We start from the raw sequence: 25376 nt of genomic DNA, 5'->3' as shown, positions 1-25376 counted from the left end.
GACGCTGAGAGGATCCAAATCCGTAGCATATCTAATTTTCCATAACTTATTCATGAAGAAAAATCAGTTCTTTATGAAAAAGTCAATCGCAAGTCCCTCATAATGAACTTAAATGCAGAAAATCTCATGAAATCACGTAATAACTTTCAAGACTCATAATTTTTTTGTTGTTGAAATTTTCAATGCTAGATAGATGTTAATTATTATTGCTCCTTAATCATAAAATGGACAATTTCATTAACAACTATCAACATTAATGGACCACTTCAATATAACAAATTGACAACGTTAATTAGTAGATAACATACGACTGACTTCAGAGATATTTATTGATTTCATGAGACTTTTCTATACTAAGTGAGATTTGAGGGTGATTTTTCTATTCATTTTTTTTCTAAATATATATGCTTGTCTAACTAAGTCAAATTCATGTATTGCCAAATTTAATTCAGGATAATTCTTTTAAGGACATTTTATTACACTTACACGGACGCGGATCTAAGATCTTATGCTTAAATGATCTCATACTTAAATATAAGAAAGTAATTTTTAAGTGAACTTCATTTAATTTTTCACATAATTATTGATATTATTTTAGCTAATATTCAATCTCTTTGTTTTCTTTTATACGTGAAGCCTATCTATGAATCTGATCGCTGGATGCACATGGCAAGGCACTTGAAAGGTATGAATCATCATAATGGGAAAATCACGTGTAAAGTTCTCAATTGATTCCCTTTGTAGTACTGAACGTGATGTGTTTTGAGTAAAATATAATATATTCATTAATTTGATTTATAAAAATTATTATATGATTCAAAAGAATGTTTAAAAAAATTATTATTCGTGTCATTTTTAAATGTATTAGACTGTAAACTATTCAATCTGTATACCAATTCATCTAATAATTGTTTGGCTGAACGTAGGGTTGAACAATATCATACTTTAGTATATATACACGGAATATAAATGGATAAATAAATAAAATAAAGCATAAATAATTTTATAAAACACTATGTAATTTTAATTTCCTTACAAAGTAAAAAATATCAATGTTTTAATTATTAAGACGCATATATAATAGATATTTAAAAACACTATGATAAATTTCTGTTATTATTAAGATGTTTGATGTTAAGTATTTTGGGGTAATTAATGAGCCATATTAATTGTTTGATGTTACCAATTATTTTGAATTCTAGTTAGGTTGAAACTCAAATAAAGAAAATTTCTGCTATTATTTTTTTCCAATTATTAAGCTCAAGTTCAAAATCTTAATTAACAGCTCACTACTCAATATAATCATGATTAGAAACTTTAATGATGTATTTGAATTAATGAAAATTTGAATTTGAATTTGAACTAAATCTCTTACTTGGATATACCAAAAATTATGAATTTAGCATTTCAAATTATAATTTCTTTGTAATTTTAAATTTCCTATATCTAAGCATTTGAAATTCTAATCGCTTTAAATATCTTGTTCTTCTCATGTTTTCACTATTAATACACAATTCTTGCATATTTTCTCATCTCTTGTCAAATAAAAAATAAAAATAAATTAGCCATTTTTAATTTTCTTTTTCATTTTGGATCTCATTTCATCTCTTTTTTTTTTTAAATATCCAAACAAAAGATTTTAAATACATAGATTTCAAATGTGAGATTTAAAATGAAATATTCTAAATATAAATCCATCAATCTAAACCCTACCTGATAGGAAAAAAAAATACTATTGATGCTGGGAGCTTTTTTATAAGAAAAATATCCATAGTGTCCTACCCTTATAAATTTTTTGTGAGGGAAATTAAAGTATTAAGTATAAAGAATTGCCAGAAGATTTTTGAATATATCTTCATTATAAAAACGAAACATCACAAAAAATATTGAGACGAAGATCTGAGTCACAATTTTAAAATGAAAGCTTACAAATAAATATTAAGGGGCATATGAGGTGAAGAAATGATAGATCTAGAAATGGTTCAATCTTGTCCTCTTAGTGGGTGTCTCTGTGTGGTTAAGTGAGTATGCTCTTAACTCAGCTTTATTTTTTTTTTAAATTTCATACCATTAAGATTTGAAATTATTAAAGTTCTTTTTAAAAGATATTTTTTTGAGATATTATTGTTGTTGTTATTGTTATTATTATTATTCAACTTTTTTCGGCCACTATTTACACACATTCTAATTCACGCAAAGATATGATGCCGAGAATCTTACGCACTATTTTCTCCATCTTTATTTCTGGGTCATAATCAATTTGCTACTATAGCTTCAGATTTACTTGTCCCAAAAACATTATTATTATTTTTTTTATTCAGATATCTTACACATTAAATATTCATTTAATCTTATTTATAAATCACTGTAAACATATTTTATTAGAATTAAAAAAACATTAAAACTCATTAACTCTAAAAATTTAAAAATATTTAAACTTTATTCCTATTAAATATACATATTTTAACAATATATTTTTTCTCTCAAACATTTATTAGAGGATAAAAGGAAAAATTTGTGATCAAAATTTAATTATATGACTTATAAATAGAACTGAAAAAAATATTCTATTTTCCTTATAATAAATAAAACCAGAGAGGGATTGGATTTGTTCAAGGACTGAAATTAAACTCAAAATTTGACAGAATGTAATAAAACAACTGTTTCTTCCTCCTCCTTTAAAAAGTATATACGCAATAACTTTAGTGTTTTAGCAGTTAAAAAAATAATATACAAGAGTTTTCAAGAAAATAAAAATTATACTTGTTTTACCAACTCAGATTAGTATAAGTGATAAGAATTTCAACAAACTATGATTAAAAGTTTGAATCTGAGTTCTTATGTATATAAAAACTTTGTTAGGATGGGTTTGTCATTTACGGTACACTTTAAAGGAAATTGCTTTAATTTTTTACTCCCTGAATATATATATATATATAATTAAATGTTTTGGTGTTGATATGCAAAGCCTATTCCTTATACTTAAAAAACAAATAATAATTTTAAAATTTGATCTAAATAATATGAAAGACAAAAGAAAATAGAAACCAGAATTCTGTGTGCGCATGAGCAGAGAAATACGTTGATTCTTTGAAAACACTAATTTGTGCAATGATTTGCAATAATTACACAAGCTACCCAAACATTATTTCTATAACATCATGCTGCTCAAAGTATCCTTAAAGCTAAATTTTTAAAAATTGTGGAAAAAATAGATTTATACATATTCAAATCGACATTTTTTCGTGTAATTATACAAAAAACTAATGAGTAATTATATGAGTAATCGCTTATAAATTGTGCAATCAATTATAGATTCTATTTTATATATTAATAATTTTTTGAATCATGTAAATATATAACTATGTTCATATTGAGGGCATAAATTGTATTTTTTTCTATTTTAATTATAAAGCAAACATATCACAGACTGTAGCGTCTTGGCTAATCAACTTGAAGTTTTAGTTCTTAATATTGTTAAATAAAATAATGTAAATTTAGAAGTGACTTATATACAAAATTGGAGAGGAAGAAAATTTTTTGTCAGTGTTCAAGTATCTTTTTTTTTTTTTGGTTATAAAACAAATTTACTTAGATAATGTTCTCGTTTTGCCTTTCTTACCTTAAAAGAATTAGAAAAAGGATACTCTTATTGCATCCAATAATATCAATATTGTGTGGTGCACTCAGATTTGCAGATGAATTTAAGTATTCATAATTTGTAAATAATCATTTAATAATTTTTTATTATATATATGGATACAACTTCATAGAATATAAGAATATAATACAGTATATTGTCTAATTGTACCCATCCCTGGTGATGTCCTGTTCAACGTCACTTTTGAACTATTAAAAAACTTGTCACTTAAATAATATACTTTATACAATCAAAGTTGATTGGAGAGTACTATAAGACAAAAAGTGAGTATATAACTATATATACAATCTTGAGGTGCAATAGAATTTTGGAAACTCTAGCAATTTTAAAAAAGAATGGGAAATTTATATTTAATTAATTATTAAGAAATATTAATAAAAAATAAATATATATATTTTTTAAAATTTCAGTGTTCAGATTTAGAATGCGGGGTACAGAACAAAATGGAATACAGACTGTGAGTCTAATGTGCCCCTGACTTCCCAGAAAAATGCAATGTATGGGTCACCCCACTAGACACTAGTCTCCTTCCCCAACACATCTCTTGAAAACACTTGGAATCTTATATTTATATCTTGTGTGTGTGTGTGTGTCTATAATGCTGGGAAATCTGATTAGTAATTAGTTAATTGATACACTAATTTGACAAAAAAATTATTAGAAGTTGAATTGATAAAAAGTATAATTACCTTGTATATTGCTAAAAACAATAAGTTAAAGGATAAATTTGTTCTAAAAGTTTTACTTAAAATACAATTAGTATCCTTGACTTTTGATTGATACAATGCTATTCAAAAAGTTTCAAATTGATATAATGCCATCTTGCAATAATGTTATAATGTTATATAGTAATGTCATCTTATTTTAAAAAATGCTTCACATTTTTAGAGATGAATGTTAAAAAATGTAAGCATTTTTTAATGTTGCAAGGTATAATTAATGTGTTTGTTAAAAAATATTCATAATAAATAAATAAATAAATTATTTTATACTTATTTTAATGTTAAACACCCTGTTAAATAAAGGCAAATATAAAAAAATAATGTTAATTTAAAAAAATTAATTACTTTATTAGGATAAAATCATGTTAAAAATGCCTTATTCCTTCTTGTTCAACATATAAACAGTTTTTAAGAAAAATTCACATACTAATAAAATTTTTATTCCTATAAAAATATATATCATTTTTTTCTTTTACTCCTAATTCCAATTATTGAAATATTTCATAAGGAGTGAAAGATAGATTTACACGATGATTTAGGCTAATAAATATAAGGGGTAGAATAAAAAAAAATATTTTACATATCTTAAGTTGCTTATATTTTAAGGTAAAATTAATTGAGAGAAGATACTTATATTTTAAAACAAAAGCAGTATATTTTTTAATGAAAAAAATATTAATATTAAAAGTAGTTCGTATTTTCAAATTCTGATTGTCTAAAGTTGCTTGAACGCAAAACCCTAAACCCAAACAAAACCCGCGTGTGAATCATTAATATAAATATGTTAATACATGAAATAAAATTACATCATTCAAAAATCATAAACAAGAAAGCATGTCATTTAAAGTCTAAAGACTTTTGGCCAAAAGAAAAAAAGTCTAAAGACTTCGTAAAAATACAACAACATCCACAGTAAGCCTAGTTCTGTTTATCAGTGATTAAAGATGTTAATAAACAGGAAAAGGACATCATAAAACATATATCATAGGGAGAATCCCAAGTTGAATATAATCGGTTCAGTGTTTTTCTCCAAGCAATATTGTGTCCGAAATCATAAATTCCAATAAATCCAAGCTTAGCTTACCACATTCTCGTGTCTTGATTTATGGAGACTCATCAGGCATCATCAGCAACTGCCTCACACACTTACACACACACGAAGATTTTTTTTAAAAAAAAAAAAAGAAAAAAATAAACAAACTTTCATAAAATTAGTTCATATAAAAAATTTATCTGGAACAACTGACTCTCATTATCTCTTGCTCAAATTAATTTAAAACCTCGTCACTAATGACAATCTCATGAATACCTTGAGAACATGACGACATATTTTAAAACTTGAACTTGTTGATTAAACTCTTCTGTTAATTTCATTACATTAATAAAAATTTGTCCAAAAAACAAGGGTTTAAAAAACCATCCCAGTCCCACCAAGCAAGCCTTGGTGGTAGCTCTATATATTCACCAACCTTCTCCTCCGTCAAAACCACCCAAAACCCCAGATCCTCCATAGCCATGAAACTCTCAATCTTCTTCCTCTTCCTCTTCTTCTTCACATCCCAAACCCTGGCCCTCAACCCTAACTGTGAAGCTCAAGACCATGGCTCCGACCTCAAGGTCTTCCATGTCTTCAGCCCATGCTCTCCCTTCAAGCCTTCCACCTCACTCTCCTGGGAGGAGACTGTGCTTCAGCTTCAAGCCGACGATAAAGCTCGCCTCCAGTTTCTGTCTAGCCTCGTGGCGGGGCGCTCCATCGTGCCCATCGCCTCCGGCCGGCAGATCACTCAGAACCCCACTTACATTGTGAGGGTCAAGGTCGGCACGCCGCCTCGCACTTTCCTCATGGCCATGGACACCAACAATGACGCCGCCTGGCTCCCTTGCGACGCCTGCGTCGGCTGTTCCTCCTCCGTCGTCTACTCTCCGGCTAAGTCGTCCTCCTCCAGAAACGTCGGCTGTGGAGCTCCACAGTGTAAGCAGGTGAGATGATTAACCTCTTTCCTCAAAGTGGAAACCGTCTCTCATCAACGCGCCTCTCTTGCGGCGCGTGAAGAGAGGTTTCACGCTTATTATTATTTATAGCGTATTTTACTTTATTTATGAAATTTTTTTTTACCCCCAAAATGAGAGCTTATTGAACCCCAATTTTCTTAAAAAATTATTTTAAAATATAGAAAAATTATGCATAAATTTTATTAAAGCTCATAGTTAGAATTTTTTTATACATAAAAGTAGTAGGGCCAGAAGCTTCTAACATGTTTTTTTCTAATAAATTTTGTAATACCCTCTCCGTTCAAAAATATAAATTATTTTTTAAAAAGTTATAAATTATTTTTAATCTTTTGATGTATAATCATTGCATTTTTTAAATGCCCTTATTGATAGTAATTTTATATTTATTGTAAGGTATTTAATAGGGGTAAATATAACAAAAATAGAGTTAATTTAAAAGTAAAAAATAACTTTATTGAAGTTAAAATTTTATTAAAAATGCCTTAAATTTTTGAACGAAGGAAGTGTTTCTTTTTTTTCAACTTTTTTCCTTTATATCAATGTTTTTACATAAAATAAAAGACATTTTAAAATTTTGGAGTTTCAAAATAGTAGAGTTTTGTATTTTTTTAATGAATTTGCAAAGATAAAAATGTTTAAATTTTAACATTTTTCTTTAAAAAGCTATTAAAAAATAATAAATAAAAAAATTACATTAAAATATTTTTTATTTTATATAGAATCCAATGAGTTAAAAAAAATTGATAAAACAAGCTGCTATAAAAAATATTGGAGAAAAATACAAGGTTTGACGCCAAAGTGATTCAAATGTAACTGGTATGTGCAAATGATTCCCATGAATGTTTATATTTTAATTTAATTTAATATAAACCATAGCAGCATATGACTTTGGTAGATCACATGAAGTCATAAGCTCAATGTACTGTGAAAGTTTGTGCATATAATAAAAGTTTCACGTACATATTTGTCTACAAATGCCCAAAAAAGAAATTGCTGGCCAACTCCAATAGAATGTGCGGCTGCTGTAAATCTCACAATGTGCGGCACACTATCTCGTGTCATCATTGAACCGCAAGACGCTGGATCCCATGCGCCACCTCCCTTGGCGCGTGTCATTCTTGCCCATAAATTCAGCCGTTGTTCTCTGGCGGTGCGTCGGTGGCCCACGTTTTTTGGGGGCAAAAGTTCACGTGACACCAGTTTCCGAAAAACAAAAATATTGTGTCTTGTCTACGGAGGCAAGTAATAACGGCTCTCCAAGTTCTTTCTCAGCATGTGAATTTTTTTTTTGTCAGGTACCCAATCCCACTTGCGGCGGAGGCGCGTGTGCTTTTAACCTCACCTACGGCAGCTCCTCTATTGCGGCCAACTTGGTTCAAGACACCGTGAAGCTAGCGGCGGACCCAGTTCCGGGCTACACCTTCGGCTGCATTCACAAGACCACGGGGAGCTCTGTCCCGGCACAGGGCCTATTGGGCTTGGGCCGAGGCCCATTGTCACTGTTATCTCAGACCCAACACCTCTACCAATCTACATTCTCTTACTGCTTACCCAGCTTCAAGGCGCTCAACTTCTCAGGCTCATTGAGGCTTGGGCCTGTAGCCCAGCCCAAGAGGATCAAGTTCACTCCTCTCCTGAAAAATCCTAGAAGATCATCACTCTACTATGTCAACTTAATCAGTATTCGGGTTGGCCGGAGAGTCGTGGATATCCCGCCGGCTGCATTGGCCTTCAACCCCAACACCGGCTCCGGCACCATCTTTGATTCCGGTAATGTTCCAATCTCATTCTATCACTCAGCATAATAGTTATTTAATTATTTATGTTCAAGAAAATATTTTCTTTATTTTCTCTTGACTTTTAACACTAAAGCCATATATATTATGGTATCTTATGTCAATTGTCGCTATAATTTTTCACATAAATGAAGTTAATTAAAGGGGCTAGTGTTCTAAAAGTGAAATGACTGCCAACCAAAAAAAAAAAAGTTCGAATTAGTCAAATTGAAGCAAACCTTGAGTGAAAAGCTACTAGTTAGTGCACTTCACTATCACTGTCAAGCATGTTCCCTGGTAAAAAAACATTACTTGTTGACAATTAACTAGAGTTATCAAGACTTAGTCTAATTAGAACCACATCTTAATCTTAATAAGCATGACGATAATCCCAACGAAAATAACCAAAACATTATTTGTAAACTTTTTTTTTTGACATGGTCATAAAGATTAGTGTAATGATGTTGATCAGGAAAATGTACGAGACATTGAATTTGTCATATTGACATATTAGATAACTTCCCATGCACAAGATGAAATTTGAGGAGTAAATTGATCTATTCATAATGTAAATCACAAGGTCAAAAACAAAACCATGTAGATTATTATAAACTTAATATCTTGTATTGATATTAATATTGGTGATTTTCACGTGAAATACATAGGTACGGTATTCACCCGACTAGTTGAACCAGCATACATTGCAGTACGAGATGCATTCCGAAGACGAGTGGGTAGAAATATACCAGTTACAAGCTTAGGAGGATTTGACACATGCTACAATGTCCCAATAAATGCACCTACAATAACATTCATGTTTACAGGCATGAATGTGACACTCCCACAAGACAACCTCCTCATACATAGCACAGTTGGCAGCATCACATGCCTAGCCATGGCTCCGGCGCCGGACAATGTCAACTCAGTGCTTAATGTCATCGCCAACATGCAGCAACAAAACCACCGTGTGCTCTACGACGTGCCCAATTCCAGGCTCGGTGTTGCCCGTGAGCGATGCACCTAATAGTGAAAATCAAACAAAATCCTTCAACAATAACATCATGAACGGAAAATTCTTACGTACATCGAATGCATCCAGAGTACTTAGGAATTTTTCTATCATGAATTGGGTTGCAATAATAACATCAAATTGGGAGTTTCATATGTATGGGGTAGGGTTATTGGGACTTTGGAACAAAGAGTTTATTTGCTAACCATATGGAAGATAGTAAGGTATGGCTATAGTTACTAGTAGTACTATTAGGTATTTGGAATTGAACTCAGAGCTTTGGGCAAGTTTGGTGTCGTTTATGTAGGGTGTGTGATGGGAGTGTCACGGGTTTGTTTATCTGTAGCATTTCATGTCGTTTTGTTAATGTTGACGGCACTCTGGGTTGTCGTACATGGTCGCGGGTGATTTTTATATGATTGTCATGTTCAGTAATTTCATACTCTTGCATGTTTCACATGAATAATATATTTGCTTTCTAGTACGAGTGATAGCTCCTTTTCTTTTTCTTTGGGGTAACATTTTACTTTGGTTTTTAGTCTCTGCTTCTAAACTTCTTCTTGACGAAATGTTTACTTTATTGTATGTTTGTGTGGCTTACAGCATCCATGTTAATTTTGTCGAAAGGCATTAAAAATAATGAATTTACAATTTTGAAAAAAAAATATGTAAGTGTTGATCACTCATTTTTTTTTACTTCTCAATTCATTTTTTAAAATTTGACTTGTAACAACTCAATTCTTATAATTTTTTATTTAGTAAAATTCAGTTATTATCTTTATAATTCTTTAATTCAATAAATTACAAGTTCCAAGTTATATGAAATTAAAGTTCAAGAACAAATTCAATAATTAAAAGAAAGTTTAAGGAGAAAAAAATTATATTATTCTTAAAATTTACATTAAATCAAGTGTATACAAAGAAGAATCATCAATACGTTAACATATAAACTAAAATTTATAATAAATTATACTATTTAAAATTATAACAAGTGAGACATATTCTTGAAGTTATATGTATTGGAAGACAGTTTCAGTTTAAATGGAAAATGAATCAATTTAGTATTTCTCAAGTGGGTAGTGAGCATGAAATGAAATTTGTTAGGTAAAATATATACACAATATTAATTATGCTTCTATTACTATTTTAAATTAACATTATTTTTTATATTTTCATTGACATGCTAAAAGGAATTTTTATTTATAAAATTATTTTTAATATATTTTTTAATTTCATTATTATATGTACTGCACGACATGTGAAGTGATATTTTTTTTCCCCCCGGGGGAATGGGGAAAAGAGTTATCTTGTAGTATCTGCTTTATGATTGAAAATTATTACTGATAGCTTTTATGCTGATGGCATATACGTATACTAATAATTTTTTTTATAATAGTAATTATACATTTGTATACATTAATAATCTAACGATTTCAGACAATACAACAAAAATAGATTTTACTGATCTTGCCTCTAGACAAAGGGGGTCCATTCAAATAGTCATAATCAGCGGCAATGAAACCTTGAGATTATTGGCCCACTTGATAAGCTTTTATATAAAGATTTAATTAATAAATAATATTCTGTCCATTAAACAATATAAAATATTTTTAATTAAATTTTATTCTCGATAAAATAGTTACTTATCTTTAAACTAGTCCTATATTTTTATATTTATTTTTATTTAATAAGATATTTTACTTTAAAATAAATATAAAATAATTTATTAAATAAAGATACTTAAAAAAAAAATAATTATATCTTAAAAGACAAAGAGTCCATTTAATTTTATCTCATTTAACATTTGGAATGGACTTTTAAACTTTGGAAATGTTAAGAGTTATTTGCGTAATTTTTTAGAGCACAAAATGACTTTCAAAAAGTGGGTTGTAATGAGTTTGAAATGTGAATTTTGAAACTCTATTTTTTGATTAATTTCAAATGTGGGTTTGAAATATAGATGTTATTTTACTTTCTTATTCTTTTATTTAAAAAATAATTAATTTATTAAAAATATAATTATCATTTAAATAATAATAATAATTAGATATTAATTTTTTAACATTATAATTAAATAATTAATCATGCTAATTTTTAACACTAATGTATAATAAAAATTATAAATTTTTGTAACATTTTTATAATAACAAGTTAAAAAGTATAAATAATTAGAGATTAAGTTTTTAGCATTATAGATCAAATTTTATATTATTTAAAATATTTATCATATTTTTTAAATATTTCAAATACATTACATTTATATAATAAAAATTACAAATCATTATAAATCAATGTTCTTTTTATAATTATATATTTAAAAGTATATTTTACTATCATAATCCAGACACCTTACCAAACCAACTTAAAAAAAAATGTATTCAAATATAAATTTCGTTACAACAACTGACTTTTATTAAATTAATTTTTATTAAAAAAATTTTTAATAAAAAAACTTTTAATAAACTGAAATCAAACGCATATTAAAAATATCTTAAATTTTTAACATATAATCTTTTAAAAAAAATTATATTTTTTAATTGAGGAGTATAATATTAGATAAGAATCAAGTGGTTTGATTCTTGGGCCTTTTCTTTAATTAAAAAAGTTCAAATATAAACTTTTTAAAAAAAAAATTCAACGATTAGATTCACATATTAAAATTTAGCCGTCCACCCTTGTCGAGTGAACGTCAAGGACGCAAGCAATTTTTTACTCTTCAATACGAGCTTTCATACTTTTTTTTTTTGAACGAAAGAGCTTTCATAATTTTTTAATTCGTAATTATTTGCGTAGCTTTCGATTTTGTTTGACCGGAGTGTAATTTTCAATTGTATACGTACACTTTGGCCAAAAAAATTGTATGCGCATATTATGCGGATGGCCTATTTTATAGTCAAAATTATAGAAATTATATCAATAAATTTATACTGTGGCGTGTGCCTTGGATCACGGAGTGGCCTTTCTTTTTTTAGTATTTCCTCTCATTTAAATCCCCTCCAGTTGGAATTAGTGAATTTAGGTGAAGCTTTCCATTTTTAATATTTCCCCTCATTCTATTATTTTCTTTAAACTATAAAATCTCTCATCTCTTTCTTAAAAAAAATTACTGAAATTAATCAATTTTAACTTCAGAAGATTTAAATCCAGAAACAGAAACGGTTATGTTGGTTGGCTTGCTCATAATGCTAATTGTAAGACGTTCAACAATTTTACACGATCCCCCTTTTAAATGCAGAACTTTTCTAATATCTAATATAATCTAGCTTGTTATCATTTTGAACTACTTATGCCATGGTTTTGTGTTAAAAAAAAATTCTGGATTAACCTAATAAGGGATTGTTTTTGCTTAACCAATGACCTCAAAGTAAAGTCGGAAATAAAGGCTAAGCTTAAAGAGTTAGGTTTGAAGGTCCTGTTTAAATAAAAATTCAGACTTTAGAAATTAAATTTTTTAAATAATCAAGCTTAAGGGCCTAATCTTAATAAGCTCTGTGAAAAGAGCTCAGACCTAATGACCTTTCAAGCTCTAATAAGTTGGGTTATTTTATATATATACAAACTTACATACATATATTTGACTAATAATGACATAGTTTAGTTAATATTTATTGTAGATGATGAAGAAGAAATTGTAGAGATAATTAATATTAAATTTTCACCTCCTTCTTCAATAAGTGGACTTACATTTGCAGGATCGAATTTACATTGACGTTAAATTCAAAAATTTAAATCATTATCAGATTTTATGTGAGAATTTAATTTATTTCATGTTAAATTTTAGATTATTCTATTTAATTAAAATGTTGAATTTTTTTTGGGAAAGAGGGGTTAAGGGCTTAGCCTTAAGCTCTATAAATAATGGTCGGGTCCCAAAATTAGATCAAATTTTGAGTAATTGAGTTTTAGAACCTAAGTCCTTAAACATCAAGTCCACCCTAATTCTCACCTCTACCTCAAAGTCTTGAATTCAAACCTAAAAAATGTAACAATGTTAAAACTTTGTGGAAGACTTGAAGAATAGATCTAGACTACATGCAGTAGATTTGGTGCAGTAGATGGAAAGTGAGATGATCCTAACCGTTCATTATATTTAATGGCTTGGAAGAGAAGGGCGCACAAAACATTTTATCACTTGCAAAGTTGGCCCTTGCACAATCAACGATGGGAGCAACAGTTGACATTAATTCCATCTTCACTTTGAGGGGACTATGTTCCTCAAATGAGGCATAGGGGAGAGGGAAGGAGACGGTAGGGTAAAGAAAATTATTAAAATTTTACTGAAATAGTAAAGTGAATTAATTGAATGCTAACTATAATTAAAACATGTGAGTTGGAATATTATTTTTATTTGCCAAAAACCGTAAATGATATGATGGTTCGGGTATATACAAGAATTTCTCTGCAAATACATGTTACATGGTACCAAGCCATTGACTTTTGAGAGAATGAGAATTAATTAATGAGGATTCGACAATTACCATATTTGCTTGTTTTTCACCAAATTTTCACCGGATTCTCCTACATGTGAACATCAGGGGAGGCTCATATGGTGTGTAGTTTGAAATAATCAAGAAAGCCACATGACAAGCTTAACCTTGTGAGAACTCTAATTTAATTGTTAATATAAACACTCCATTCAGATTGCTCTGCTTACTCCCATTAAATATTTTGAGAAAAATACTTATATTTAATACTCCCTTGCACCTTCTAAATATATATATTTTTCCCTTAACATAAGAATCTTGATGAGATATTAATTATATTTTTTCAATATCATTCATATTAAAACTCTTTCACTATGAGAAAGCATGCAATATAAATTTAAAAATTGTTCATTTAAATAGTAATAAGATTAAAAGTTTATTATGTTTTCAAACATGATATAACCACTATATCTTGATTACGTTGAGATAGTTAATAGTGCCTTGTAATAGCAATCAGGGAGTGTCTCATGTTTTTCATTTCAAAGAAAATTTCATATTCAACTTTTAAACTGATTAAAACCAATAGGGTTTGAGTTAAGTGGAAAGAGTTAATCTCTCATAATGTGATAAATTAATATTTAAATTTCATGAGAAGACATGCCCATTTTATTGCTCGATTGCAATTCAAACATGATTATCTTTAGAGTTAAAAATTATTTTTGTCTTTGAACTATATAAAAAATATTACAATGATCCTAAACTCAACTATAAATTAATTTTATTCATCAATTTTAAAAATTTCTTTCTCATTACCCTACCATTTTTTAACCTTTATTGGGCCCTTCATTATATTTTTTTATTATAAAATATTTGAGTTAAGGATGTCAATTAACCCTTCAAATAAAAGTTAAGGAACAAAAGTAACTCTTAACCAAATAAAAAATATTAAAAAATAGTGAGTTTCACTGATAACTAACAGATGTTAAATGTTTTTAACGTTAGGGTGATGACAGAGTTAATCTTTAAAGTTTATGAATAAAATTGACCTATAATTAACTTTAGGATTATTTGCAATCTTTCATATACATATCAAAGATAAAAATAACTATTAACCCTTATTTTTAATAGGAATATATTTTTGAGTAATAAAAAAAGGAAAAATTAATTTTTTAATCCCCTAACTTTTAACTCGCTTGTAACTCAGTTCCTCAACTATAACTCGCTATGACTCAATCCCTCAACTTTTGATTCACCTATAATTTGATCCTTATTTTTTAATTTTTTTTAAAAATTTTTTATCAAATAAGAGGGATAAAAAATATTCATATATTATTCTAAAATATCCTCCTCTTGCTCATTAATTTGATATCTAAATTAACATGAAAAAAAAATTAACAAAGTTGAGGGACTAAATTATAAGTGATTTAAAAGTTGAGAGACTGAGTTATAGGCGAGTCATAGTTGAGGGACTGGGTCACAGCGAGTCATAGTTAAGGGACTGAGTTACAAGTAAATTAAAAGTTAGAGGACTAAAAGACTAATTTTTCCTAAAAAAAATAATTTCACATTTAATAACTCAATTAAATTGGAGTTTGGATTTTAAAAATTATCATAAATTATTATCACATTATTTAAAAGAAAACTAAATTTATTTATTTATTTTTTTGCCTTCCATGTTGAATTAAATTTGGTATCTTTGAGGTATGAATGACAAGAAACAGGAAAGATATAGACTTGAGTGGTCTTCTCACGGAAGGACTGCGGACCTCGTCTCACTTCACGACCTTTTGTACGTGTCAGTGGCTTCGCCGTGCAGCGTGCTCCCTCGTTCCCACGAGTGCCCAATAAAACGGCTCCAATCCAATTCCTTACTTCTTCATAAAAGGCGGCGACGCCCTCTGCCTCTCTTACTCAATCCACAACGCTTTTTCGCTTTCTTCTTCTTTGTCGTCTTCCTCTCTCTCTCTCTCTCTCTCTCTCTAATCTTCGAAAGCCCATAGCGAAACCACCCAGAACTCAAAAATCCCATGGAGGTTAAGCGTCGAACGGTTCGCTCCCTTGTGGGGAAGCTGAGCTCTGTTTCTGAGCAGCCCCAGCTCGATGCTCTCCGCCAGCTGCGCTTGATGACCAAGCAGGACGAAGAGGCCCGACCCGTGATCGTTGATTCGGGTGCGATTCCCTACTTGGCTGATAATCTCTTGTCGTCTTCGCACGATTTCCAAGAGAACGCCTCGGCGACGCTTCTCAACATCTCGATTTCCTGTAGAGAGTCCCTCATGTCCACACGCGGAGTCCTCGATGCCATCTCTCACTTGCTTACCCGCCATAACTTGACTTCGTCTGCTCCCGCTGTCCAATCCTGCGCCGCCACGTTGTACAGCCTCCTCATCGTCGATAACTATAGGCCTATCATTGGTTCCAAGCGTGACATTGTGTACGCGCTCGTGGATATTATCAAAACCCCCAATTCGCCGATCAGATCGATCAAGGACGCTCTCAAGGCTCTGTTTGGAATCGCTCTTCATCCGCTTAATCGGTGCACGATGATACAACTTGGTGCGGTTGAAGCTCTTTTCTCGTTGGTTCAGAAGGACCGGAAGGTCGGGATTGTGGAGGATGCGACGGCGGTGATTGCGCAAATCGCGGGCTGCGAAGAGAGCGAGGAAGCGTTTCAGAAGGTGTCGGGAATCGGTGTGCTGGTTGATCTTCTGGATATGGCGAGTAAGTCAAGCATGAAGACGAAGGAGAATGCTGTCTCTGGATTACTGAAGCTAGTGAGATGTGGAGGGGAGAAAGTAGCCATGGATGTGAGAATGAGAGCTTTAGGGGCATTCGATGGAATTGCGGACGTGCAAGTGAACGGAAGCACCAAAGGGAAGAGCAAGGCGGCGGCGTTATCGGCGGAATTGATCGGAGATGGAAACCATTGGAATGCACAGAGGGATTCCCGGTTTGATTCCTCAACAAGTCAAGATTCATCATTTTCATTCAATTTCTCGACAGATTCATCAGAATTTGGTGTGTAGGACCATATCTTTCAAGTACTATTATTGATTGACTATTCATTTCATATTTTTCTCTCAATTTTTGTCTTATCAAATTAGTTTGATAGATAATGTACAAACCAGTACAAGGTACTGATTCGTTCTGGTCTAGTTAGGCTCTACTGATCAAGTTATCTGTATTGTAAACGTAACAAAAGGTCAGATATTAATCATATATGAAAAAATTCGGTTTGCCTCATACTACTCTGTTCAGTGTTCACCCTGTTTTATGCTGCTGAAGATTTGTTCTTTATTACTTTGATTTTGATTGCAAACTCTTGTTAGGTCTATAGTTCTGATTTAATCCCAAAAGATCTGTGCATCAACAGCTCAAGGTGTGTGAATCAGTGCACTAATTCTCTGACCTTCGTGCTTAAACTGGCATGCTAGAAATTTGGTGCTTTTCAACAGCTGAAGTCTTCCACTTTTGAGAAATCCAAGCTCACTCAGAAATATTGAGTAGTCTATTAGTGAATCAAGATGACTTACTGTGTGGGAGGACTACTTGAGAGCAACAATCAACCCCACAAATACGTTGGAAGACATGCTGTGACTTTTTATGATTACACTAAAATGCTAGAAATGGGGTTCAGTCAAATTTGTCTGTTTCTTGTTTAGTTGCTGTGGGAGTGGCTACTGGCTAGGCCTAGGCCCCACCGTCACTGTGAGTTGGGTTCACTATATACGTACATGTGTAAGTGAAATTGCGCGTTTATATACTAAAAGTGTGGCATTTCACTATTTGGGTACTACCAGTATTGCCTGCTTCTTGAAGTGGATTGGATTACAGGAACAAACTTGGATATAATCTATGACTGCTAGATCCTCATTTTATAGTAGAAACTTTTGAGTCCTGAGACCAGAAGCTGAAGGCTGGACTGTCTACTTGTTATTACATCACTAGTTTTGATAGGCCATCAATGGATCAATCTTTTGCATGAAGATGTGAGTAAGCAATGGGCTGTGTTTCTTTCTTTCTTCTTTCTTTCTTTGAATTTCTTAAGGATATCTAGCACGAGTACTAGAGGCTAATCCCTTGAAAAATTAAAATAGTGATTTCCATTTAAGCAGCTGGTCTCTCTCAGCATATGCTATTTCATGTACATGGCCTAGGAATCGAACTCTGTTAACATGCTTTAGGGACCTGGATAATTTGGATATTCTTAATTGTGTTTTTCTAAAGAAAAAATTACATAGGTTCCACACAAAAAAATTAATTACTACAATATTTATTAATTGTCAATAGCTTAGTTCAATAGTTAATAGACTTTATAGTAATTAATTTCTTAGTGTGGGATTTCAACCTAATTCTCCCAAAAATTTAAAAATTTGAAGATGTATTTTCCTTATATGATACTCCCTCCATTAAAAAATGTAAGGCATTTTTGACTAAATCTTATCTCCTATTAAAATATTTACTTACTTTCAAACTAATTTTATCTTTTCATATTCACCCTTATTAAACACCCTACAATAAATATAAAATCATTATCAATAGAGTCACTTTCGAAAAAAACAATAATTATATTTTAAAAGATTAAAAATACCTTATATTTTTTAACATTAAACTTTTTAAAAAATATTTTATATTTTTTAATAAAAAGAGTATTAAATAAATCATAGAGATTTTATTTAAAATTGAATGAAATTATAAAGATTGAAAGAGTGGATGGACTGAAGAAGGCTAAGACAAACATAGCTGTATGTGATTGGATCGATGGACTGAAGAAGGCCAAGACAAACATAGCTATGTAAATTCTTGGGTTGATGCAGATTGCCAAGAATAGTTTTGGACATGGAAGTGTGTTAGATTGGAGGTGGGTCCCTTTGAACAAATGTGTCAGAAATTCTTGCATGCTTTTTTGGGATTGACTCAATCTACTTTGTCTCAATGTGGTAGGGTCCGTCTCTTTAATAACTGATAATTTTTTTAGGGACAGATTCTCCTTCCTGTGAAATTGACCGAAAGCTGCAACTGAGCACTATTCATTGTTATTTTATAAGAATTTAAAAAAAAATGTCAGAAAAATCCCTAGAATATGTAAACAATAGTAAAGCCAAAAAAAAATTATTCCCTTCGTTTAAAAATATCAAATATTTTTTAAAAAATTAAATATTTAAAAATATAAAATATTTTTAATTTTTTAAAATATAATTATTATTTTTTTAAGTGCTCCTATTAATAATAACTAGCCACAATCCCGTGCATCGCACGGGTATACCTGATAAAAAGAATTAAATTTAAGTAATGATAATATAGTTAATATAATTATAGTCATAATATGTGGCATGTGGTGAAGAAAGAAATGTGATAATACTTAACAAAAACTATTGTATTTGGCCACAAAAGAGTTCAATAAGGAAGTCATTATTTACTACATAAGCAGCAAAAAAAAACAATGTTCATAAACAAATCATGCATTTATAGCTTGAAGGTTTTGAAAGATCTCATAAAAGACCACATTGGTAGTGGTTGACTTAGCTTGTTTATCAATGTCATGAATCAATATTCTCAACCCATTTATGCTTCTGACTCTAGAAAGTGCAACATACAGTTGGCCGTGTGTGAAAATTGGTCTTGGCAGATAAAGACCAACATTGTACAATGATTGGCCTTGACTTTTGTTTATTGTCATTGCAAACGAAAGAATGATTGGGAACTGTCTTCTTTGCATGCGGAAAGGCCATCTATTTTCAGAAGGATTCATATCCATCCTATGTATAAGAACCTTTTGATTTGGGCTTGAACCATTAAGTGTCACTGCTTCAATTACACATTTTCCAAGCTTTGTGATTCGCAATCTTGTACCGTTACATAATCCCGACGCTTGGTCAACATTCCTGAGAAGCATTACCGGTGCACCAATCTTGAGTGTAAGTTTATGAGGAGGTAGACCAGAACTATTAATTGTGTTAAGGAACTCAGTAGTGTAAAGATCCTCGAATGAGTCACTTTCTTGTGATGATCTGCAAACAGAATCACAACTGAAATATTCTACCGATTCACCAGGCAAAATACCACACATGAATTCATTTATCTGGTTAACGCACTCAAGAGTTGGTGCAAGGATTGCCCGATCATTGAAATATGCTGTGTTGGACAAATTATCCAATAAGTCTGGGTATGTAGATGACACAATTGCAACCAAAGGATCCTTGTATGAAGTAATCAATATCTCTGATGGAATTTCAATATCTACAATGCCATCATTTGATTCTCCAACCCTGCCATCTCCAATATCTAGTAACCATTGTGAGAATTTCTCTATTTTTTCACGATCAGAAGAGGATGAAGATGATGTCAACCGCATGTTCTTCATCAATTTATATATTTTGCAATAACTCCACAAGTACGAAGAACTTATGGATGCATTGACAATATCTGCCCTGCTACCTTTAGGAATTACAGGTAGAATTTGACGAAAATCACCTCCCATGACTATAGACTTCCCTCCAAATGGTAGATCACAATGCATTATATCTTTGAGTGAGCGATCAAATGCTTCTATACAATGGCGACGTATCATTGGAGCTTCATCCCAAATGATTAATTCTGTTTGTTGCAACAAATATGCAAGTGGGGATCTCTGGCTGATGTTACAGACTGAATCTTCATTTATATCAATTGGGATTGCAAATCTTGAGTGTGCAGTTCTTCCTGATGGTAACAAAGTAGCTGCAATTGCACTTGATGCAATAGCAAGAACTATCTTCCCTTTAGAGCGCAATGTTGTAGTTAGAGCATTCCATAAAAATGTTTTACCAGTACCTCCATAACCATATACAAAGAAAAAGTTACCAACATGTGAAGATGTAGAGGCAATGATACATTGGAAGATCTCTTGTTGTTCATCAGTCAATAATTGTAATAATCTCTCAGATTGATCTTGTAATGCAACTTTGTCATAATTTAATTCTTGCATGATCAAATGATTTTCAAAATTTAGAATTGGAGAATTCTTAGGCTTAGGAAGAGAAGGATAGTGAGAAAGGCTTTTTCCATTACTTTGTAAGAGTGAGAAAGGCTTTTTCCATTACTTTGTAAGAGTGATTTTCAAAATTTACTGGACTTCTGCACTCTTTTTCAAATATTGCTTCCTCTTTCCTTTTGGCAATGGAGGAGGATACAGCTGAGATATAGTCATTTCATCAAGCCCAATGTCCTGAGACATTATTGGTTCAACTTTGGAAAGAGATGAACCCATAGTTGTTTCTTCATGACTATTCTTAAAGTCTGAGGCTGTTGGAACCACCTGCAATAATCAAACACACACAAAGGCACTCCTAAATCATTCATTGCATAAAAAAAACTTTTCATAGACCATAACTAATATAAAATATAAAATTGCATTTCATTATACCTCATTCACTCCCTCTTTAACTATAGTACCCTCTAAGACCATAATAGCGTTGCCTGAATTGGTACCCTCCTAGAATGTAAATTTTTTTAAAAAACCAAACAAAATACAAAATAATTTAGCACAACATGTCAGTTATTGAATAAACTTTTAAACCATAATAGCTATCAATTGTTTCACCTCTACTGAAGCCTCTTTAAATTGCTCAAGAAGGTCTTGACATGCTGTGTATTGAACCACACCAATGCTAGAGTTAGGATGTTCAAGATTGTAGCTTGTACGCTTTAGCTTGAGCAGCATTTTTCTCCCTACCACATCTTCAAGCTCATCTGGGAAGGCATATGAACGATTTTCCTAGCATTCAAGGATAAGTTAGACAATATGTGGTTAAATTTTGGAAAAGATAGAGAGATGAGTGCTAAGAGATTACTTTATGCAGCTGCTCTTTTATCTCAGAAGCAGTTTTTAGAGTGAACTCATACGCATGCTTGTCAAAAAAGACAACAGAGGTATTTCCAGATTCATCAGACACGTTATAGTGTGCTTTGAGCCTAATTAGATAGATTTCCAACCATATGTAATGAGAATAGAGTTAAATGTAAACCACAAATGAAAAGAAAGTAGGAAAAGTTAGCAAATTTACTTAAATTCAGTTTGAGTCATATCATTGGGGCATGAAGGGCAAACCATAATTCCTTTTGAATTAGGCCTATGTTTGGTTCCACATCTGATACAACCCTCATATGTCCAGCCTGGATTAGTCTCTAATTTCTCTATTACACACTCTATAATAAATGGATCACCCTAATAATAATAAAAAAAAGGTAACATGTCATTAAAAATGAAACTTTATCCATGACCATTCACATAGGTTTATGAGGTCACCACTTTCATTGTGTCGATGTCAGAAATCATAATCTTCTTAGTGGATCTCAACATAGAGTCTGCAGAGAGTTGTGTAGTTTGAATTGGTATAACTTGGCTGAAGCAAGAGTTGTTTGGAGATGAGCTTTCCTTGGCACTGGAAAACAAAAAAGAGTTGATGCAAACACTGTAATGTAACTGACATGTTGATAAACGGATAAAGGGTTAAAGAAATGGTGCTTGTAATAAATTTCATGCTACTGGTCACTTTTTGCTAAACCTGTCGATCAAATCTGAAACTTCCTTAATATTTGGATTCATCCACACTTTTGTTGCATTGAAGGATGAACCAATTTGGACCTCCTCTGCACAGGAAAAAATAAATTAGTTTCTCATGTCAAAAAGGCAAAGGTAAGAGTGTGTTGAAAATTTCTTACTGTTGTCTATAGTAAGTCGGCACAGTTGAATGACAAACACTAATGGAAACCTTTCATTGTCAAGATAGCTATAATAGGTATTTGAGGCACACTCTCCAAGAAGCACACATATAATACTTGTGCCACTGCAAAAGAAATAAGTTAGGAACAGCTTCTTAGGTCATGCAGAATAAAAGACATGCACCCATTAAAAAAATATTCTTACTTTTGATCTGCCAATGTTAAAGTCAGCTTGTTTTGGAATCCATTTTCGGTCCTGTACTCTTCAAGCTTTCCTATGGACTTTAACACTCCAATAACATCTGTATAAAGGCAGAGAAGTATGGAGGAGAAAGTAATGTCATATTTAAAGGAATATTACAGAAATGAAGGTTGTAAAGAAGATAACTCGTGGGCACACATCTCATGTCATTTTTAAAAACAAATTCCTTGAAGATATTGTTTGAACAAATTACCAATCAAGTATTCAGGTGCAATCTCTTGCTCAAGGCAAACACTAATAGGCATAAAAGAGAAAGAGTTCCATGGTATGTTTGCTTTCTCTTCATCTATGAAAGTGTTTGCATTAAAAATGATCTTGTAAGTGTGATTTGTTGCTTTGTACTGGTTATTCTCTACTACATTGAAATTGGCTATGAATACAGTACTTCCCTCAACAGCCCTATCTCTGAAACGTTCAAGAAGAGGCTTTTGTGTAACACTTGCTTGTATCCTCTCACCCTAACAAACGGAGAAAATTAGATAAGTATGATATGTTGAACAACACATGTAACTAAGCCAAGGGATATGATCTACTAATGTAGAAATTTTGAAAATAGTTAGAAAATGTAATACCTCTTCATCAATGAGAATCATGTTGATACAAAATACCTCTAAAGGCTTGTTTTTAGGAGTAACATTCCATTTCCTTACAACCCTTACAACAATGATCCACGTCTCCTTGAAAGCATGAAGTTCTCTGATCAAATGGCCTTTTCTTGGTGCCATTCCAACAGCCGAAGAGGAGGTGGTTGGACAGTGTAGAAGCAAATACTTTTTGGTTTGAAAGTATGGGATGGTGATACAAAATGAAATCAGTTAGGGGGAATAAATAGAGGCATGTAGGAGGACACAATAGGAAGTTCACATTAGACACTACATGAATTCAGATTGGCGGGAACCAAAAAAGAAGCCACCTACAGCAAGTTCTCACGTGAAGATGTGAGCTATATGTACGTACAGTGGAATTTAATGCTTTACAGAAGGTACAGCTTATGAGTGACAAGTAAAAGACTATCCCATGCAAGGAGTAAACAGCTAATAAGGACTGGTTTAAGTGTCTTAAGTAGGCAATAGCCTTATGATATCGGGAAACAAAGAAGACAGGATGTAACATGAAGAGTACATCGCACAATGCTCTATGTGTCCTACAATACCTACTCTTGCAAGAAACACGTCCAATCATACTTAATAAACAAAGCAACTTTTATTAATAGATTGCCTTTTCATGTATCCTCACCTTATTTTGCACATTGTTATCTATCAGTCAAAACATATTTCACAATGTTTGGAAAAGTGACTCATAAAATGACGGTTTCATGAACATGGTTGAAACGTACTAATATAATAAGGAACTCCACATCATGATTTACAAAAATCAACAATCAACTATTTTATCATGATTTACAAAGCAAGAAACCATACCTCATCATATTAAAAGTAAGCAAGATCTAGATATAACAGACTTAGAACTAATAGCCATGCCTCATCATATTTGGAAAAGTAAAAAAAATAAAAAAGAATAAAAAAATTTATCAATGCATTGAGTTGTTATGGCTGCAAACATGATTTTGTCCAGAGTTCGTCCTATTATAGTAGGTGATAGAAAACTAAAAGGGTACTCTTAAAATGATCTGCCCTTTAAATTGCTGCAACTTTCTAAGTTGGCAGTAGGATGAATTATTTCAAAATAAAGTTGGAGTATCCCTTTAGTAGATTATATTCAAGCAAGAGAACTCAAATAATTTAACAAACTCTAAACTCTTAACTTTTTAATGTTTGCATATATCTAATTATTCTATAAATTTGATACTGGAAAAATAAGGAAACTCTTGAGTGATATCGAATATGAAAATAAATACAATTGATACACCAAACATATTACAGTTGTTGGCCAAAAATATTAAAAGTGCAACAGCAACATAGTAGCTACTCTAGTCCTAAGTAAAGAAAAGAAACCATGATAACTGGATGCGGACTTCCATGCACAATGCTCAAGGTGTCCTTCCATGTCTTCATCCTAAAAAAAATATCAGTGGAAGTAACAGACACAATAAAAGTTTTTTAGGAAACAAAAGGAAGATACTACTGTGCAACAGACGAAAAATGTCAAGCTTTATAATCCAAGAATTTACTGTGACAGTATAAGATCATGGATTTAGTCGGTATATTGTACCTAAGATTCACACTCTTAACATTGCTTCAGTATAGTGATTCAGATACTTTTAAGCATACTGACTTAAGATTGAACGGTGGTTGTTAGTGAATGTTGGATAAATATAGATGGTTATAGATGATAAGGCAATTGTACGTAGGCAGTAAGACTTTTGTTTAAAGAGGATGAGATAGGATAGTTCGAACACATAAACGAATCTTCATCATCCAGCCCTCTCTGATTAAACAAAAACTAATGAGCAAGCCAATAAAAGCACGCGAATGGCTAGTCTGCAGCATCCAAGTTGGCAAGAGCCTAAAAGGATCCTTCACTAAAGGGGAATAGGTGATCCTTCACTAAAGGGGAATACACATGTGAATCTGACATAATACATCTATCTCAAAAATAGACATTTTTATTATCCTAAACTATCGCACCTAAGATTGGTCAGAAGCAAAAGAACACTTAATGGGATAAATAGGACATTTAATGGAATAAATTACATAGGATAAAGTGCTGGCTTAAGTTAAAATGCTTGAGCAAATAGAATAAGACAGGAATTTTACCTCAAGGATGCTAAAAACTGGAATTGTTTTGCTGGATAGAATTCCAAAATCTAGAGGCTCTTACTTTAGCAAATCTCTCCGGAATCTGAC

At 31.6% G+C, this 25376-nt stretch overlaps 4 protein-coding genes across 7 annotated transcripts; 2 read left to right on the top strand and 2 right to left on the bottom strand.

Annotated features, from left to right (window-relative positions):
* Nucleotides 1–5861: 5861 nt before the first annotated feature.
* Nucleotides 5862–9664, top strand: LOC129315154 (aspartyl protease AED3-like). Its single transcript, XM_054958715.1, has 3 exons — nt 5862–6363; nt 7692–8166; nt 8837–9664. The coding sequence occupies exons 1-3, from the start codon at nt 5899–5901 to the stop codon at nt 9193–9195; spliced, it is 1299 nt and encodes a 432-aa protein (XP_054814690.1). The 5' UTR covers nt 5862–5898; the 3' UTR covers nt 9196–9664.
* Nucleotides 9665–15503: 5839 nt separating this feature from the next.
* LOC129316132 (U-box domain-containing protein 1-like) lies at nt 15504–17599 on the top strand. Of its 4 annotated transcripts, none has more exons than XM_054960403.1 (2): nt 15504–16622; nt 17039–17599. In XM_054960403.1, exons 1-2 carry the CDS (start codon nt 15632–15634, stop codon nt 17077–17079), a joined length of 1032 nt encoding a protein of 343 aa, XP_054816378.1. In that variant the 5' UTR covers nt 15504–15631; the 3' UTR covers nt 17080–17599. The 4 variants fall into 4 exon arrangements, with proteins under 4 accessions (XP_054816378.1, XP_054816381.1, XP_054816379.1 ...); XM_054960406.1 differs by having other exon boundaries at nt 16934–17062; XM_054960404.1 differs by lacking the exon at nt 17039–17599 and adding an exon at nt 16978–17018.
* A 1463-nt stretch (nt 17600–19062) lies between these two features.
* On the bottom strand, nt 19063–20571 carry LOC129316651 (uncharacterized). Its single transcript, XM_054961055.1, has one exon. It carries the CDS (start codon nt 20569–20571, stop codon nt 19063–19065), a length of 1509 nt encoding a protein of 502 aa, XP_054817030.1.
* A 138-nt stretch (nt 20572–20709) lies between these two features.
* On the bottom strand, nt 20710–23294 carry LOC129316650 (uncharacterized). The gene is made up of 10 exons (XM_054961054.1): nt 23142–23294; nt 22763–23027; nt 22513–22609; nt 22308–22432; nt 22151–22235; nt 21892–22027; nt 21650–21810; nt 21437–21557; nt 21187–21360; nt 20710–20901 (listed from the first exon to the last, which is right to left on the bottom strand). Exons 1-10 carry the CDS (start codon nt 23292–23294, stop codon nt 20710–20712), a joined length of 1509 nt encoding a protein of 502 aa, XP_054817029.1.
* Between the last annotated feature and the right edge of the window lie 2082 nt (nt 23295–25376).

This window comes from Prosopis cineraria, unplaced genomic scaffold, assembly GCF_029017545.1.
Source record: "Prosopis cineraria cultivar Desert tree isolate PC_DT_omini unplaced genomic scaffold, ASM2901754v1 PC7, whole genome shotgun sequence".
In the NCBI taxonomy this organism is placed as follows: Eukaryota; Viridiplantae; Streptophyta; class Magnoliopsida; order Fabales; family Fabaceae; genus Prosopis; species Prosopis cineraria.
Note: the sequence above shows the minus strand (reverse complement) of the source record. Positions and strands in the feature narration are given on the sequence as shown.

Excerpts from the sequence above, each read along its gene's own strand:
- LOC129315154 (XM_054958715.1), top strand. The coding sequence starts at position 5,899 with ATGAAACTCTCAATCTTCTTCCTCTTCCTCTTCTTCTTCACATCCCAA. Across the intron at positions 6,364-7,691 it reads GAGCTCCACAGTGTAAGCAG|GTACCCAATCCCACTTGCGG; the intron begins GTGAGATGATTA and ends TTTTTTTGTCAG. Across the intron at positions 8,167-8,836 it reads CGGCACCATCTTTGATTCCG|GTACGGTATTCACCCGACTA; the intron begins GTAATGTTCCAA and ends TGAAATACATAG.
- LOC129316132 (XM_054960403.1), top strand. The coding sequence starts at position 15,632 with ATGGAGGTTAAGCGTCGAACGGTTCGCTCCCTTGTGGGGAAGCTGAGC. Across the intron at positions 16,623-17,038 it reads GACAGATTCATCAGAATTTG|AAATTTGGTGCTTTTCAACA; the intron begins GTGTGTAGGACC and ends CTGGCATGCTAG.
- LOC129316651 (XM_054961055.1), bottom strand. The coding sequence starts at position 20,571 with ATGCAAGAATTAAATTATGACAAAGTTGCATTACAAGATCAATCTGAG.
- LOC129316650 (XM_054961054.1), bottom strand. The coding sequence starts at position 23,294 with ATGGCACCAAGAAAAGGCCATTTGATCAGAGAACTTCATGCTTTCAAG. Across the intron at positions 23,028-23,141 it reads TGATTCTCATTGATGAAGAG|GGTGAGAGGATACAAGCAAG; the intron begins GTATTACATTTT and ends TCCGTTTGTTAG. Across the intron at positions 22,433-22,512 it reads TTAACATTGGCAGATCAAAA|TGGCACAAGTATTATATGTG; the intron begins GTAAGAATATTT and ends TTTCTTTTGCAG.